At 46.2% G+C, this 17,329-nt stretch overlaps 1 protein-coding gene across 1 annotated transcript; it reads right to left on the reverse strand.

Moving 5' to 3' along the window:
• Nucleotides 1-5,630: 5,630 nt before the first annotated feature.
• On the reverse strand, nucleotides 5,631-17,142 carry AHSA1 (activator of HSP90 ATPase activity 1). The gene is made up of 9 exons (XM_032287738.1): nucleotides 16,902-17,142; nucleotides 15,363-15,553; nucleotides 13,221-13,303; nucleotides 12,711-12,828; nucleotides 10,957-11,045; nucleotides 9,648-9,776; nucleotides 6,906-7,007; nucleotides 6,615-6,666; nucleotides 5,631-6,026 (listed from the first exon to the last, which is right to left on the reverse strand). Exons 1-9 carry the CDS (start codon nucleotides 16,979-16,981, stop codon nucleotides 5,854-5,856), a joined length of 1,017 nt encoding a protein of 338 aa, XP_032143629.1. The 5' UTR covers nucleotides 16,982-17,142; the 3' UTR covers nucleotides 5,631-5,853.
• Nucleotides 17,143-17,329: the final 187 nt, after the last annotated feature.

The raw sequence follows: 17,329 nt of genomic DNA on the forward strand, positions 1-17,329 counted from the left end.
CGCCGAACGCAGAGTTGGGAAGAGATGCTCATAATCCGCTCTCCGGGCACACCTCATACCTCTTCCCTGCCTCCCCAGCCCCCAGCCACACTTCCTTGCCTTCTATGGGATTGAAATGTTGAAGTCTCAACTGTCTCTGTTCACCAGAGCCACCACAGGTAGGGGACTTCAGTCCTAGCCCTTAGACGGCCGCCTTGAAGCTCTGTGGATCCTCAGCAATAAAGCACTTTATTTTCAAATTCTGTCTGGTAAAAATTTTTGGGCCCCGGGAGAGCAGAGGAGTGTAAGGAGCCCTTGCTTATGGTCCACAGCTCCCATGGGTGTGCTTGTCATCTACCTAACCGGCAGCAGCCTCCTTTTCATTTCCTGGACCAGCTGGGCAGGCAGAGCTCGTGGCATGCAGGGTTTAGACTGTAAATATCAGTTTTCCTTATTCACACTGCCTAGGAGATGGATGAGGAGCTGGCTGGAACTCAGGGGCACATTCACTCTGAGCTTTGTCAGAGAGGTAAATTGCATTTACTCCACCAGGAAGTAATTTACTGTGAGGAGATCCAATAAAGAGTTGCCTAAATACCTACAGCTCTCAGATGACAGGTGGATCTGTGCTCTGCCTCATTTGGCACTCCAACTAGATACTCCACCATCACTCCTGACGTGGGGAAGGACAGGGATATGTCAGGAAGCACAGTGAAGGAATGTGTGTCCAGAGCCGCCGCTGGAGATGCTCAGAGAATCAGATGTTTGCAATGACCATCACACCCAGAGGTAAGTTTATTAGTCTGCTCCTGAACCGCAGTCTAAAAATGCTGCAGCTAGAAATTTGAGGGGGTCAGAGAGAGCACCAGATGGGAACTAGGTTCACTCCCTTTCTCTTGTCTGAGGAATTCAATAAGATTAGCATAGGCTATTATTTGTTTTGAGACAGGGTCTCGCTTTGTTGCCCAGGCTGGATGCAGTGGCGTGATTTCGGTTCGCTGTAACCCCCACCTCCCAGTCTCAAGTGACCCTCGCAACTCAGCCTCCTGAGTAGCAGGGACCACAGGCCCATGCCAGCGCACCTGGCTCATATTTTTGTATTTTTGGTGGAGATGGGGTTTCACCATGTTGCTTAGGCTGTTCTCAAACACCTGAGCTCAAGCAATCCACCTGCCTTGGCCTCCCAAAGTGCTGGGATTACAGGCATGAGCCATGGCAGCCAGCTCAAGGCTTTTTTCAGCAGAAACTTTCAAAAGTAACAAGATAGAGTAATCCCAGAGTTTACTTTCTAAGGAAACTGTGAATTCCCCTCCTTTCTAATATATCTTACCTTGGCACTTAAACATACTGTCTTAATTTAATCTATATCTAATGGTTGTCTATTACCCATACTGAATTTAGCCAACCCCATTTTAAATCTGTAAATTTAAAGTGGCATGCTAAATTGCTACCATGTCAGGCCATAGATGATAGAAACTAAACAAAAGGGGCTGGGGAGGGGGTTGGCTATGAAATCATGTTTATTCAAGCATTGCAAAGGAGAGACACTGCGCAGGTGGCCTCAGGCTACCCAGGAATACCTGGGTGCGAGGAGCAGCGCCAGCAGTGGGAGCACTGAGCCTGATGAAGTGGGGGGTTTCCAGAGCAGCTAGTATCAGCCCAGAAGAAGCCCATGAAATCAGAGAGGGCCCTTCCGCTCCGTTCTGTTCCAGTGTCAGTCACATCACTGGCTTGACCAGCTGGTCTAACTGTCCCCAACACCAGGTGTTCATCCATGGCCATGAATCCAGATGAATACTGCCATCTGTTTCTATCTTAAGAACTGCCCCAGCAACCAAGATGGTTTACATCACAAAGGGCCCTAGGATAGGCAAGACTGGTCAGATTGAATTCTTACTAGAGTTTTAGGTAACCAGCAGTATAGAGTCTGCTGACCTCTGTCTCTTGGAAGACAGTGATTGGATCCTTTGCCCTGTTATTCACAAAAGGGACCCAAATGTGCTGCTGTGCAATGAGGTTTTCTTAACATGTTGAGGTGCTTCTCAAAGCGCATCCCTGATACTAGAATCAGCTGGGATATTTATTAAAATATGTTTATGGGCCACACCCCACACCCACTGAGTAAGAATCTCCAGGAGTGGAGTCTACTTTTCTGCATTGTTCTTCCTCTCAGGCATGGAGAGCCCTTAGCCCAAGATATACAATTTGCACTAAAATTAGCCAGCTTTTTAAAAGAGCATTCTGGCTTAAGGGAAAACACTTGGGCTTTTGAATGGAATCCACAGGTACTATTTGCTAAATGACACCAGGCGCCAGTGTTTCCACATGTGTCATCTCAAACGCTCTCACAAGGCACCTGTTATACCCATTTTACAGATAAGGATATTCACCGAATTTGTTAAGAAGTGGAACTTTTACTATTCAAACAGAAGTCCAAGTCCACAGTTTTATTTCTAGCTATGCCATTCTGCTTTTTTTTTTTTTTTTTTTTTTTAGACGGAGTTTCGCTCTTGTTACCCAGGCTGGAGTGCAATGGCGCGATCTCGGCTCACTGCAACCTCCGCCTCCTGGGTTCAGGCAATTCTCCTGCCTCAGCCTCCTGAGTAGCTGGGACTACTGGCACGCGCCACCATGCCCAGCTGATTTTTTGTATTTTTAGTAAAGACAGGGTTTCACCATGTTGACCAGGATGGTCTCGATCACTTGACCTCGTGATCCACCCGCCTCGGCCTCCCAAAGTGCTGGGATTACAGGCGTGAGCCACCGCGCCCGGCCGCCATTCTGCTTTTTAGGCTCAGATGGCTAACCAAAATGTTATCAGTAGAACTCTAATCGTAAGAATTGAATAGCCATGTAATGGCACGCACTTAGCCTGGTGCCTTGAGTTTTACGAACGTATTGGTCATCTTACTTGATTGATTCTAAGTATTCTGGAACTGGTAACTTTGCAGCCAGGTGTGTGAAAAGGCTTTTTTTTTTTTTTGAGATGGAGTCTTGCTTAGTTGCCTAGGCTAGAGTGCAATCGGTGGCATAATCCTGGTTTACCACAACCCCCGCCTCCTGGGTTCAAGCAGTTGTCCCACCTCAGTCTCCTGAGTAGCTGGGATTACAGGCGCGTGCCACCATGCCTAGCTAGTTTTTGTATTTTAGTAGAGATGGGGTTTCATCATGTTGGCCAGGCTGGTCTTGAACTCCTGACCTCAGGTGATTCGCCTGCCTCAGCCTCCCAAAGTGCTGGGATTACAGGTGTGAGCCACTGCGCCTGGACCAAAAGGCTTTTTTTTTTTTTTTTTTTTTTTGAGACAGTCTCGCTCTGTTGCCCAGGCTGGATTGCAGTGATTTGGTCTTGGCTCACTACAACCTCCACCTCCCAGGTTCAAGCAATTCTCCTGCCTCAGCCTCCTGAGTAGCTGGGATTACAGGTGACTGCCACCACGTGCTAATTTCTGTATTTGTAGTAGAGACAGGGTTTCACCACGTTGGCCAGGCTAGTCTTGGAACTCCTGATCTCAAGTGATCTGCCTGCCTCAGCCTCCGAAAGTGCTGGGATTACAAGCATGAGCCACCGTGCCCAGCGAAAGGCTCCTTTTTAAATGTTCTCTGTGTTAGTAGCAGGAATCTGCTAGGAAGGGTCTGTTGATTTGATTCAAGCTAGAGTCCAGGTTCTTCATCAAAAGGCGTCATTTTGGACCCCTAGGAGGCAGATGTAATGCGAAATTAGATGTGGATTAGTTCAGCTCAGCACTCTTCTGAGTAATTCAAGCCAAAAATGGCTTTGGGGTGTCTAAATGATCCAGATCTGAACTCTTGATTTCTGCTTTAGCCAGTTTTAGCCTGCAAGGTCTGGCTGCCACCTACTGAAAGAGGCAAAAAATAGATGAAGGAGATAGCCGTAGCTGCAGGAGGTAGTGTCCGGCTTAGAGGGCACCGACTCACACTGGGGTGCAGGAAGTCAGGGCAAGGCTTGTCCAGGAGTGACTCTCCCTGTCGAGGTGCTGTTACCTCTTCCTGCAGTGTGGCAGTCTGAACCCACTGGATCCCCAACACTTGGCTCGTGGTCAGTGCCCAGCCAACTTAATGGTACCATGTATTGTTAAGTAAAGACTAGAGTTTCCTGAGCATGGGCTCTGCAGTTATGGTCCTTGTTACAAATCTCAATTCTGTTTAATATTAATTGTTGGATCTGGGTGTTAAATCCAGGCTGGGCGTGGTGGCTCACGCCTGTAATCCCAGCACTTTGGGAGACCGAGGCAGACGGATCACCTGATGTCAGCAGTTTGAGACAATCCTGGCCAACATAGTAAAACCCTGTTCTTTACTAAAATACAAAAATTAGCTGGACGTGGTGACATACACTTGTAATCCCAACTACTTGGGAGGCTGAGGCGGGAATTGCTTGAGCCGGAACACGGAGGCTGCAGTGAACTGAGATTACACCACCATACTTTAGCCCAGGTGACAGAGCGAGACTCAGTCTCAAAAAAAAAAAAAAAAAAAAAAGAAACCCAAGACTTACCTGTGGCAAATACGTATTTTCTTGGGACAGAGTTCTACTGTCACCCAGACTTGAGTGCAGTGGTGCGATCTTGGCTTATACCTCCTGGTCTCAACCAATTCTTGTGCCTCAGCCTGCCAAGTAGCTGGGATTTCAGGCGCCAGCCATCACATTCAAACTCCTGGCCTCAAGTGATCTACCTGCCTCTGCCTACAAAAGTGCTGGGATTAAGGCCGGGCGCGGTGGCTCACGCTTGTAATCCCAGCACTTTGGGAGGCCGAGGCGGGTGGATCACGAGGTCAAGAGATCGAGACCATCCTGGTCAACATGGTGAAACTCCGTCTCTACTAAAAATACAAAAAATTAGCTGGGCATGGTGGCGCATGCCTGTAATCCCAGCTACTCAGGAGGCTGAGGCAGAATTGCCTGAACCCAGGAGGCGGAGTTTGCGGTGAGCCGACATCACGCCATTGCACTCCAGCCTGGGTAGCAAGAGTGAAACTCCGTCTCCAAAAAAAAAAAAAAAAAAAAAGTGCTGGGATTATAGGCCAGAGCCACTGCGCCTGACTATATGTAAAATACATGTATTTAAAAGGCAAGGCTTAAGTTCTTGTAGAACAAATAACAACAGTATCTACTTCCTAAGAATATTATGGAGTGCGGGAGAGGAGGAGGAAAAAAAAAAAGATTATGGAGATATTTAAATGAGTTAATGCAAGCAAACAGTGTAGTGTCTGGTACTCAGTAACTGCAATGTAACAAGCTATCACAAGTTAGGAATCTCCCATCTTTCCATATCCCAAACCAGCACCTGTTGACCACTTATCTTTGCAAGAGGGTAGGAGGCCATGGGCAGTGCAAAGTTGGGGAAGTTGGAAGTTGCCTGCACCGGCAGTAGAGGCATAGTGTTAGCACTCTCCACCCGAGTACCAACCCTCCCTACTTTTATGGGTAAAAAGGGAGAAACTTTTTACCAGTAAGAAAGACTAGCTCAGGAATGCCTGGTAGTGAGAGGCAGGCTCTGTGCCTCTTAATTACCCACACTTAACCCAGAATAGAGACAAGGCTGTCCACCTGGTCCTTCTTTTTTGAATTCAAAACCTTCAAGGGAGCTCTTAATACCAGCCACCCAATCAACACAGGTTCCAGACATGCATGTTTTTTAAATTACGTTTATTTAGCATATGTACACATAAAAGAGAAATTACCCTCTGAACCCACCCAGCAGAAAACATGCACAAACCCAAGGTATATGTGGAGGGGAGGGGTCCCGGCCCCAAGTTAGCGGCTAGGACGATGCAATCCTGTGAGTCGCAAGCCCCAGTCAGGAGAGGGCTGGACTGAAGTGTCCGGCAGGCTAGAGTCCCCTGCCGCTGGCCCTAAAATAAGCGTGCGCCATAGCCAAAGGTCTGTTTTATGCCCTCAAAGTAGTACCGCTGCCAGCCCTGCCGCGTCCGCTCTTCCTCAGGAGCAGGGATGCCTCGACCTTCCATGCACAGCTCAGTCTCTCCATTCTTGTCGATGAATGTCAAGGTGATGGTGGCAAAGTGCCCTGGGGAAAGGCAGAAGAGATGGAGGTTTCAGATGTAGGGTTTCCATCTGGGTGGGTTTAAGACTAGGGCAACCTGGTAGCTCATGCCTGGTAGCTCATGCCTGTAATCCCAGCACTTTGGGAGGCTCAGGTGGGCGGATCACCAGAGGCCAGGAGTTTGAGATCAGCCTGGCCAACATGGTGAAACCCTGTTTCTACTAAAATTAGCTGGGCATGGTGGCAGGCGCCTGTAATCCCAGCTACTTGGGCAACCTGTAATCCCAGCACTTTAGGAGACTGAGGTGGGAGAATCACTTGAGCCCAGGAGTTCAAGACCAACCTGGGCAACATAGTGGGACCCCATCTCTACAAAAAAAGTTAAAAAGCTGGGTGTGGTGGCACGCGTAGTCTCTCAGCTACTTGGGAAGCTGAAGCAGGAAGATTGTGTCTGGGAGGTTAAGGCTGCAGTCAGCTGTGATTTTGCCACTGTACTCTAGCCTGGGTGACAGTGAAACCCTGTTTCCAAAAAAAAAAAAAAAAAAAAAAGAGACTACAGCAGAGAGAAAGTTCTGGGGGTAATGGCAATTGGCAATAAATATGTTTACTTACCCTCTGGCCAAGATTTAAACCTCCACTTCATCACAATATGTTTCTCAGGGACCTAAAATAATCAAACAGCTCTGTCTATATCATATACTACAATGTGCCCAATCCTAGCGAGCATCAGTCATCTGCCCTTTGTACGGAGTCTACCATCTGTGCAATTAAAAACAAAATGTTTTATTAACCAAAGAGATTAACGCCTTAAATTTTACCTATTGAGTTGAGAAAAAGAGAAATGTCACTCATTTGACCAGACAGAGAGGCTAAGATCCGAGTCTAGGGCCAACAGGTACTCACCAGATCAGTAAATTCCCCAGAGACGTTGCCATCTACCATGTGAAACTTTCCACCTCTGTCTGCTTCTAATGTTGCAGGAGCATGGGTAAAGGCCTGCACCAGCTGCAGAAAAAAAAAAAAAAAAAAGGGCGGAAGATACATGCCTTTCAGTGGGACCCAGGGACAAATGTCAGCTGAAGGGTGCATGCCTCAACTCTTTCCCTCTATTCTGTTTTTCTACCAATCAGGACTTGACTTCAGGAATTCTTTCTGATTAAATGATGCCATTCCTTTGTACCCATTTACTTTTCTTTTTTTTTTTTTTTGAGACGAAGTCTCACAGTGTTGCCTGGACTGCAGTGCAATGGCATGATCTCAGCTCACTGCAACCTCCGCCTCCTGGGTTCAAGCAATTCTACTGCCTCAACCTCCTAAGTAGCTGGGATTACAGGTACCCACCACCACACCCAGCTAATTTTTTGTATTTTTAGTAGAGACAGGGTTTCACTATGTTGGCCAGGCTGGTCTCAAACTCCTGACCTCATGATCCCCCGCCCTGGCCTCCCAAAGTGCTGGGATTACAGGTGTGAGCCACTGTGCCCGGCCTACTTTACTTTTATTTATTTGAAATAGTAGATATGAGAATGAGTTTATGAAAGAAAATTCTTAAGTAAATGTCTGAGACTTCAATTATCATTTCTGAGAAGGTGTCCCAAAGTAAATCTATTCCATATATCTTAAATTTTTTTGAGATGGGTCTCGCTCTGTTGCCCAGGCTGAAGTGCAGTGGCATGGCCATGGCTCACTGTAGCCCCAACTACTTGGCTTAGGCATTCTCCCACCTCAGGCTCCCGAGGAGCTGGGAACTACAGGCGTACACCAGCACAGCCGGTTAATTTTTGTATTTTTTTTTGTAGAGACAGGGCTTCACTATGTTGGCCAGGCTGGTCACAAACTCCTGGGCCCAAGTAATTCAACTGCTTCAGCCTCCCTAAGTTCTGGGATTAGAGGTGGGAGCCACTGTGCCTGGCCTACTCCATATATATTGAATCAGTATAATTTTGCTATGTTAGATTACCCAACAGTGCCACTTTAACCTTTAAAAAGTCTACTATTTTTTTAAAGTAGGCAATACAAATACATGGTACAAAAGAATACAAGGTTAAACATGTCAGTAATCCTCCCATACAAAAGTATTGTAAAACTGAAAACTTTAGCTAGGTTGGAAGCACAGATTCAACTGCAGCCTATGTTAGCTAAATTCAATTCAAATGAAGACTACAGTTGTGCTCCTAAGTCCTTCAAGGCAGCAGGCACACAGGAACAGAACCAAGTTAGCCATCGGATGCAATCTTCAGCATAGCCAGGTCATAACACATCCCTGGAGTCAACTAAGATAACTTTCTTTCTTTTTTTTTTTTTGAGACGGAGTTTCACTCATGTTACCCAGGCTGGAGTGCAATGGCGCGATCTCAGCTCACCGCAACCTCCGCCTCCTGGGTTCAGGCAATTCTCCTGCCTCAGCTTCCTGAGTAGCTGGGATTACAGGCACGCACCACCATGCCCAGCTAATTTTTTGTATTTTTAGTAGAGACGGGGTTTCACCATGTTGACCAGGATGGTCTCGATCTCTTGACCTCGTGATCCACCCACCTCGGCCTCCCAAAGTGCTGGGATTACAGGCTTGAGCCACCGCGCCGTGCCTTTTAAGATAACTTTCTAAAGTACAGTATAATACTGTTTATATACTTCTTTTCAAATTTCTAGAAAACCCAGTCCATTTCATTGCTTCTCCAGTTCTTGCTTTTCTAAGGGGGACAGAACTATCATGAGAGTATCTGGGTGCAGGCACACAGACATATTAACACCCATATACTACATGGTACCTCTTAATTTATGGCTGTATTTACATTTTTATTTAAAAAACAAGATCTTGAAATTTTGTCCCAGAGTATGTGGGAAATTGCACATATCCCACCCGCCTTTGCTACCAGATAATAAAGCTGAATACAGTCATGTTTCTGAACTCCACACTGCAGCAGCAGAATGGCACAAGTCAGCTGTGCAACAGCAAGAAGCCAGGAATTCTGTACTACAGCGTCATCAAGAATGGGCATTCGCTTTTCTAGTAAGATTCACTCAGTGGTCCCTACTTATATGACTCAAAACTAGAACGGGCATGGTAGTGTGCACCTGTAGTCCCAGCTATTCAGGAGGCTGAGGAAGGAGGATCGCTTGAGCCCAGGAGTTCAAGGCTAGCCTGGGTAACATAGCAAGACCAGGTCTTTTGTTTTTAAAATAAATAAATATGGCCGGGTACAGTGGCTCGCGCCTGTAATCCCAGCACTTTGGGAGGCTGAGGCAGGCAGATCACTTGAGGTCAGGAGTTTGAGACCAGCCTGGCCAACATGGTGAAACCTCATCTGTACTAAAAAATTAAAAAAATTAGCTGGACGTGGTGGCAGGTGCCCATAGTACCAGCTGTTCAGGAGGCTGAGGCAGGAGAATCACTTGAACCCAGGAAGCAGAGGATGCAGTGAGCCAGGATCATGCCCCTGCACTCCAGCCTAGGCAGGTGACAGAGTGAGACTCCATCTCAAAAAAAAAAAAAAAATTAGAGAGGGAGGGAAAATCCACTTTGATGAAGGCCTCATGGCTCCAGTTGTGAGTACCTCTTCTGCACAGTGCTGAGGGGATATGCCCCTCCCTCAAGTCATCTAGAAGGGCAGATGGCATGAGGCCTGAAGCATAAGACTTACTTACCTCTTGGGTGGTAAACACTCTATAGAGCTCCTCTGGTGACGTCAGGAAGGTTTCCCGAAGAGTGATCTTACAAGTGGGGATTTTGACTCCAACAGGTCTGGCCTGGGTTTTTGAAGGAGCAGGCTTAGCCTGTGAAAGTCATAGTGAAAATGATCAGTACAGACTAATGATACAACCTCAGTTAATGTGGCTTCAGGGACAGTCATATCATTCATTCTTACAAAAATTTTCCCCTCCAAGGCTAATTATTCCAAGGGGTTAAAGGGAATTTGAGTGTGTAGGTGTTTCAGTCATGAGGGAAATGTTTCTGGAAACATCCTCAATTCCCAGTAAAAATAACCACTCTACAAGGAAGACCCTGACAGCCAAAGAACAAATCAAATCATTGAGATATTTTTGAAGAGATCAGGGTAATTCTCAAACAGTTTCTTTTTCTTTTTTTCTTTCTTTCTTTCTTTGAGACGAGTTTCGCTCTCGTTACCCAGGCTGGAGTGCAATGGCGCGGTCTCGGCTCACCGCAACCTCCGCCTCCTGAGTTCAGGCAATTCTCCTGCCTCAGCCTCCTGAGTAGCTGGGATTACAGGCACGCACCACCATGCCCAGCTGATTTTTTGTATTTTTAGTAGAGACAGCGTTTCACCATGTTGACCAGGATGGTCTCGATCTCTTGACCTTGTGATCCACCCGCCTCGGCCTCCCAAAGTGCTGGGATTACAGGCGTGAGCCACCACGCCCAGCCTCAAACAGTTTCTATGCTTAAATAGCTGGAAGCAGTTTTCTCCCCTCTTCCAGAGTATCTACTTCACTATGCTGACAAAAGAGCAGCAGGACTCTAAACCAAGTGCTGAGCCTGAACCACAAAGTTCCATCTCTAGATAAAGTACTTGCTCATCCTGCAAATGGGGGAGATTGGGTGAAGACAGGGATGTAACTTCATTTCTTGATGGGACCTCTAATATCAAGGTATAAAACATCAACACACCAATCAGAAATAATACTGAAGACTTATATAGGTGAAGACCTTCCTTTGTTCATAACCTCCTAATGTGGTGCTAAATGCAATCAAGAGTCTGACTTTTGTCTGAGAGCTTCTACTTGCTCTAGGGGTCTGCAATAATGAATTAAAACCAGGTTAAAGATGGGTAAATGAATACATATTGCAGGCACTCTTTAAAGAAGCACCATTAGCAGATCATAGGCTGCTCTGGCTTAGACGTTAGGGACACAGAGCTGGTATGTGGAATGAAAAAGGAAGCAATCTCTCAAGTTCCTTTGCAGACAGTCTCCCATCCCAGGGAAAACCATTTACCTTGCGCTCCTCAGTTTTCAGTGCTGGCTGCCCCAGTGGGTCTACTGACTCTCCATTCATTGTAGGTAAGATCATGCCCTGGGTAAACTCTGAAAAGATAAAATCCCAGCTCATGGAAGTTATTTCTTAGTAGCTGAGATTTCATTTCAGATTGACAAACACAGCCATCCTATCACAGAATGAGGTTATGACCAGAAAAGGAAGAGGGTATTTTTACTTCTTTACCTTTGGTCTACGCCAGACTGGTATCTGGGTATATGATATAGAACATAGTGTGTTCACTGAGATTTCCATTAAAACTTATCCTCCTGACTCAACTAGAAGCATTACAGCATATTAAGTGCATGTAAGGTCTACTATGGAAAGAGGCCAGTGAATGCGATGGCACTTCAATGACTTCAAGAATGGGTAATCTACCCGCATGGTTAGTGCCTTTCCTCCACTCTGCCTTACCTCCGTAGAAAAGCCACAACTAGTTATGGCACTGGAGTACCGGTCCTCCCCAAAAAGGCGTCTATCACCTTCTGTGCTGGTTTCCTTTGATGGATATTATACATACTCCAACACCAAGATCAGAACATACTAGCAGAAATGAAATCCCAGGGGAAACCTGAGCTGACTTCTATTCTAACCATCTAAATATCCCTGGAGAATGCATAGCAAAGACAGTCCAGACTGTATTCAAGTAATGAGTCCAGAAATGCCAAGTCTTTAGATTAGTGCTATTAGAAATATAATGTGAGCCTCAAATATAATTTTAAATATTCTAGTAGACACATCATTAAAAAGTTAAATGAAACAAGTGAAATTAACTTTAATAGGATATTTAACCTAATATATCATATTATCATTTGTCTTCAATATTAAAAAAAAATTAGGATAATTTATGTTGTACCAAGGTAATTTCTTTGTACCAAGTCTTTGAAATCCATAGTGTATTTTTTTTTTTTTTTTTTTGAGACAGAGTTTTGCTCTTGTTGCCCAGGCGGGAGTGCAATGGTGCAATCTCGGCTCACTGCAACCTCTGCCTCCTGGGTTCATGCGATTCTCCTGCCTCAGCCTCCTGAGTAGCTGGGATTACAGGTATGTGTCACCACACCTGGTTTCCCCATGTTGGTCAGGCTGGTCCCAAACTCCAAACTTAGGTGATCCGCCTGCCTCAGCCTTCCAAAGTGCTGGGATTACAGGCGTGAGCCACTGTGCCTGGCCCATAGTGTACTTCATACTCACAGCACATCTCTCGTGATTTTTGGTCACTCAGGCTGAAGTGTAGTGGCATGATCTCAGCTCAATGCAACCTCCCCACCTCCTGGGCTCAAGCCACTCTCCCACCTCAGCCTTCTGAGTAGCTGGGATTTCAAGCGCACACCACTGCATCCGGCTAATTTTTGTATTTTTTGTAGAGACGGGGTTTTGCCATGTTGCCCAGGCTGGTCTTGAATTCCTGCGCTCAGGCAATCAGCCCACCTCAGCCTCCAACAGTGCTGCGATTACAAGCGTGAGCCACCATGCCTGGCCCTCACAGCACGTCTGTTTGGTCTTGCCATATCTCAAATGCTCAACCGTAAATATTACACAACACAGCTCCAGATCTTTCCCTTACTCAGAGCTTATGGACTGACTTTAAGATGAAATAAGCCCCCTCCCCCCAAATCTTTATCCATTTGTCAAAGAAAGGACTGTCCAGGCCCTTAACCAGAGTCTAACAGGTGGAAACTACCTCCTCAAGGCATACAGAACTACTCGAGGGATACCTGTTTTGAGAGTGCTGATGTAAATTCCCATTGCTTCTCTTAGAAGTTTCACCCCTTCTTCCTTCATTAAGGCCACGAGATTTGTGTCAGGCTCATCTTTGGCAAGGCTCACACTAATCTGAGTGAAAGATGAGAAGTAGGTGGTAAATAACTTGAGGGGCACCCTCATTATGGAATGTGGGGGTTGATCAGGTAACTGCTGACATTTCCAAAGGAAATGCATGAGGAAGGCAGTATTCATACAATCCGCATTAGTGTTCCTTCTTGAGTCCTCTTTGCCAAGTGGCTAACGTTAGTTATAACCCATGTCACTAGCTAAAGTGAAGAAATTAAAGTGCAAACTGCTCTGGAAGTTTCCAATGGCACCATACGCCTAGAAAATTATATGCAGACTAGGGTTCTGAATGCTTGGACCAAGCCTGGGCTATAAATCCTGAATGACAGGTCACTTTTCTCATGTGAGAATAAAAGGATACAGAGGACACAGATTAGGAGTTAGGAAGCACAAACCTCCACTTCATCCACGTTGTTTTCATCAGACAAATTGGGGATCTCCACATGTCCTTTGTACTGTACTCCTGACTTAGAAGTACCTGTCAAAAGCAATGCAATGTCATTAGTCCACTCCTATGCAGGAAAGGTCTCTGCTCCAGGGTCCAATGCTACCTCACTTCTGCTGCTTTTGGATGGCTGAACTGATCCTCTTTATTCTGAGAATGCCACACGCCAGATGTAATCAACACTCCCCATCCCCCAAAAGAAATGTCTTTCCTCACCAGGTTACTGGAAACCAACTATGTTATTACAATGTGAGACAAAGAGCTACAGATTCGGTACTAGCATGAGTTACACCATGAGAACTTGGGTCAAAAGCCAGTAGTTCTGCTAGAATACTTGTTTTGAAAATATCAATTTATTTTTTATTTTTCTTTTTTCTTTTTTTTTAATGCTACTGGCAGGATCAACCAGGTAATATCAATTTATTTCAATGCAACTGAATTATTAGGGAACAATTTGATTATAAAGAGAAGTTCACGTTTGCCTATACATGACTCCATCCATAAGAAACACTAGGTGAATACGGGAAATCTGACCCAGCTACATAGGACACATAAAACACACACATCTCAAACACGTCTCTGCCAACAACTTTGGTTTACATTGTGTGTTGTGAGCCATAACCATCCTTATCTAGTGTAATGTTCCTTCTGATTGTAAATAACTCTCCTACCATTCCACAGTAGCCCTTTCAAGCTGCAACCCTCCTGATGCCGACTTTTTTTTTTTTTTTCCCTTCCCGAAACGAAGTCTTGCTGTCACTCAGGCTGGAGTGTAATGGCACGATCTTGGCTCATTATAACCTCTGCCTCCCAGATTCAAGCAATTCTTCTGCCTCAGCCTCCAAGTAGGTGGGATTACAGGTGCGTGCCACCACACCCAGCTAATTTTTGTATTTTTCAGTAGAGGCCAGGCTTGTCTTGACTTCTTGACCTTGTGATCAACCTGCCTTGGCCTCCCAAAGTGCTGGGATTACAGGCGTGAGCCCCCATGCCTGGCCTTGATGCCCACTTTCACAAATAAACTTCAGGTCTTTTTCATGGTAAAGCACCATATTTATTGTAGTACTTATCTATTTCTTACCATTCAATGTGCGCAAAACTATGCTCCCAATTCTTAGTCCCCATATTTAAAAAAAAGTGTCACTGATTAAATTTTGGGGTGTTGTGTCCCTATTGCCATCTTCCCTGTAAGCCCTGTGGATTTGGTTGAGCAATTCTGCATAGCACGGTGATTTCCAGGGACACTTACATTGAGCTATAGTAGAACTGACTGTATTTCAAAATTAATCAACATTTACCTTCACTTCTCTAGACCTTAGTTTCTCAAGCTACAAAAAGGGGTCAGGGTGCGGTGGCTCATGCTTGTAATCCCAGGACTTTGTGAGGCTGAAGCGGGTGGATCACCTGAGGTCAGGAGTGTAAGACACTCCTGGCCAACATGATGAAACCCTATCTCTACTAAAAATACAAAATTAGCTAGGTGTGGTGGCAGGTGCCTGTAATCCCAGCTACTCAGGAGGCTGAGGCAGAAGAATTGCTTGAACCCAGGGGGCAGAGGTTGCAGCAGTGAGCCCAGATTGCACCGCTACCCTCCAGCTTGGGTGACAAGAGCAAAACTCTGTCTCCCCCCGACAAAAAAAAAAAGCAGGGGAGTCTGAGCAAGATGACACCAAAGATTCCTTCCATACTACTCTGCTTCAAGTGTACGTTAAAAACAAATCAACGAAAATCATGAACAGATAGATCTACTTTCACCCTTCTTTATGATAGTACTATTCACTTTGGAAATGTTTATGAAAGCATAGATTTCCTGCTCTGCCCCACACACAAGACAGTAGCTATCTCAAACTCCTTCAGCTTTTGTGCCTTTCTACATTCAGGCTCCAACAGTCAGGACTGTTAAAAAATCCATTTAGTATCCCACAATGGCAGAGAAATTTCAGTACCCAACACTGCTTTACACAGGACTCCAAAGCAGCAACATCTGCCTTCTCCCTTCAATGTTTGTAACTCCTCAAAACTGTTCTCTCCCGCTACTTAGCAGGTTAAACAAAACACAGTTAATCTCTCTGACAGCCCAGCTTAGACTTACCTGTCCAGTTTAGTTTGATGCTCCATTCATAAAAGAAGATAAGTTTGCCTTTGCGATTGTTAATGGATGCCTCTCCATCAAGCTTGCTCACTTCTATCACCTCACACTTGCCTTCCTCATTTTGAACCTGCACTGCCAGGAACAGCGTTTTCAGCTTTTCCGTGGACCAATTTGAAGCATCTCTCTCCGTCCTGCAAAGCAGAAACAAAGCTGTGAACCAGTAGTCAAATGGAGGATATGCTTCTCTCTCCTAGAGAATACGAGGTTAAAGGAGGCCTGAGCAATAGTTTGAAAAGAACACAAAAACTCCCAGTCCCACTCCAGTATATCCACAAACATGTCACCCTATTTCAGGAAGATAAGGGGTTGCACGTTGTCAACAAAGACAACTGCTGTAGAGAATGGTATAAACTCAGTGGAAAATTATGCTCTCCTTTCTCAGCATGATAGTGCTGGGGAATGTGACACTTTTAACATGGCGCCCCCATTTGACCAAGTGGAAAACTGCACTGACTGCTGAGATCAGGAACACAGACAGGACCACAGAAGATAGTACTTAGCTAAAAGGCCCAGAATGGATTAAACCGATAACCTTGACCTCATTGGCACAGTGTTCTGACCTATCAGATTCGAACTTGTATTATAAACTTCCTACACACTCACTGCCCCCTAGATGGTCACAAAAACGTTAAGTCCAGGGCTTCAAAACAAACACAACACAAAAATTAGGTCAAGTACTCTGCATGTTAAGAAGGGAGGACACAAAGTGAGATATGGAAAAGAAACATCACTATCTGCCTTCCTACTTATCAACTATTAGAGAAAATAACAGCAAAAAAGCCGCAACAAAGTAACAATACAATAAAAACATTATGAACAAGTTTCAGTGGAAATCAGACATAAAGAAACATTACTTTGGGAAGATTTCATGAAGCAGGGCAGTATTTTAAGAACAGTTAGGTTATAAAACTGTGGCTGCTCGGCAACCTGGAGTTCCAACACACCCAACCTGATAGTTCCGGGTAAGAGGCCGCAGGTATCACTGCGCTCTGAGCACCTGCACAACACGTTCTAAATCTCCCGCGGGACTGCGGCAGCGGTCTCCTATGAATCACTTTTAAGTTCACTGCAGGCCGCAAAATAGGAATTACAGACCCCCGGCCTCAGGTCTTTCACGGCAATCTCCCAACACAATCGCAGGAGGTTCCAGTCTCAGTGACTCCTCTGGCCACGTGTAGTAAGCACCTCCCTGCTCCGGCTGGATGCAGTAACCAGGGCGTTATCTCTCAGTCACTCTGACACCCCTCCTCTGGGGCGCAGCCCTCTACGTCCACTTCCCTCCCCTCAAGCACTGAGAAGCTGGCCGGGGAGTGGAGAGGCCTGCGGCTACGGACCCCTGCCACAGCAAAGACCCACCCCCACATCCGGGCAGGGATACCTCAGCCCCAGCCAGCTCTGTCCGGGCCGAGATTCCAGGAACCCTGAAACGCTGGCCCGACCGCAGTGCTCCCAGGGCCGGCCTGCTTTGCTAGCCCTCACCAGTGCCAGTTGTTGACGTTGGTGGCGTCCGCCCGCTCCTCCACGATCCAGCGTGGGTCTCCCTCACCCCACTTGGCCATCGACTCTCCTATAGCGGCGCCACCAGCTCCGGAGCAGCCGCAGCCACAACCTCAGGACCGCTTAGTGCCAGCCGCCCGGCAGCGCCTGGAAACTACTAGAAGCGGCCGCAAGCACCTCCTGGCTTGCTTTTCCCTCCACCCCCTCCCCTCCTTAACTTCCGGCTCCTCCCCACTCCCACCGGCTACTTCCGTCCCAACTTGCTGCACAATGAGTTCCACCTGATTTAGAGTTCCTTTAGACTGCCTCAGGTTCTCCCTAAAAAGGGGCCCGAAACCTAACTCCTCATACGACCATTCCTCACTCATAGAAAAACAAAGAACACGTCTCATTGTTTCCCTGTGCCCTGA

The sequence above is a fragment of the Sapajus apella genome, unplaced genomic scaffold, assembly GCF_009761245.1.
Source record: "Sapajus apella isolate SASKATOON/1434 unplaced genomic scaffold, GSC_monkey_1.0 scaffold20, whole genome shotgun sequence".
Lineage (NCBI taxonomy): Eukaryota > Metazoa > Chordata > Mammalia > Primates > Cebidae > Sapajus > Sapajus apella.

Bases quoted from the DNA above. Each gene is read 5' to 3' on its own strand.
- AHSA1 (XM_032287738.1), bottom strand. From the start codon at position 16,981: ATGGCCAAGTGGGGTGAGGGAGACCCACGCTGGATCGTGGAGGAGCGG. The intron at 7,008-9,647 runs GTAAGTAAGTCT...TTTTTTCTGCAG, and splicing joins GAGTGTTTACCACCCAAGAG to CTGGTGCAGGCCTTTACCCA. The intron at 6,667-6,905 runs GTGAGTACCTGT...TGATTATTTTAG, and splicing joins CTGGGGAATTTACTGATCTG to GTCCCTGAGAAACATATTGT.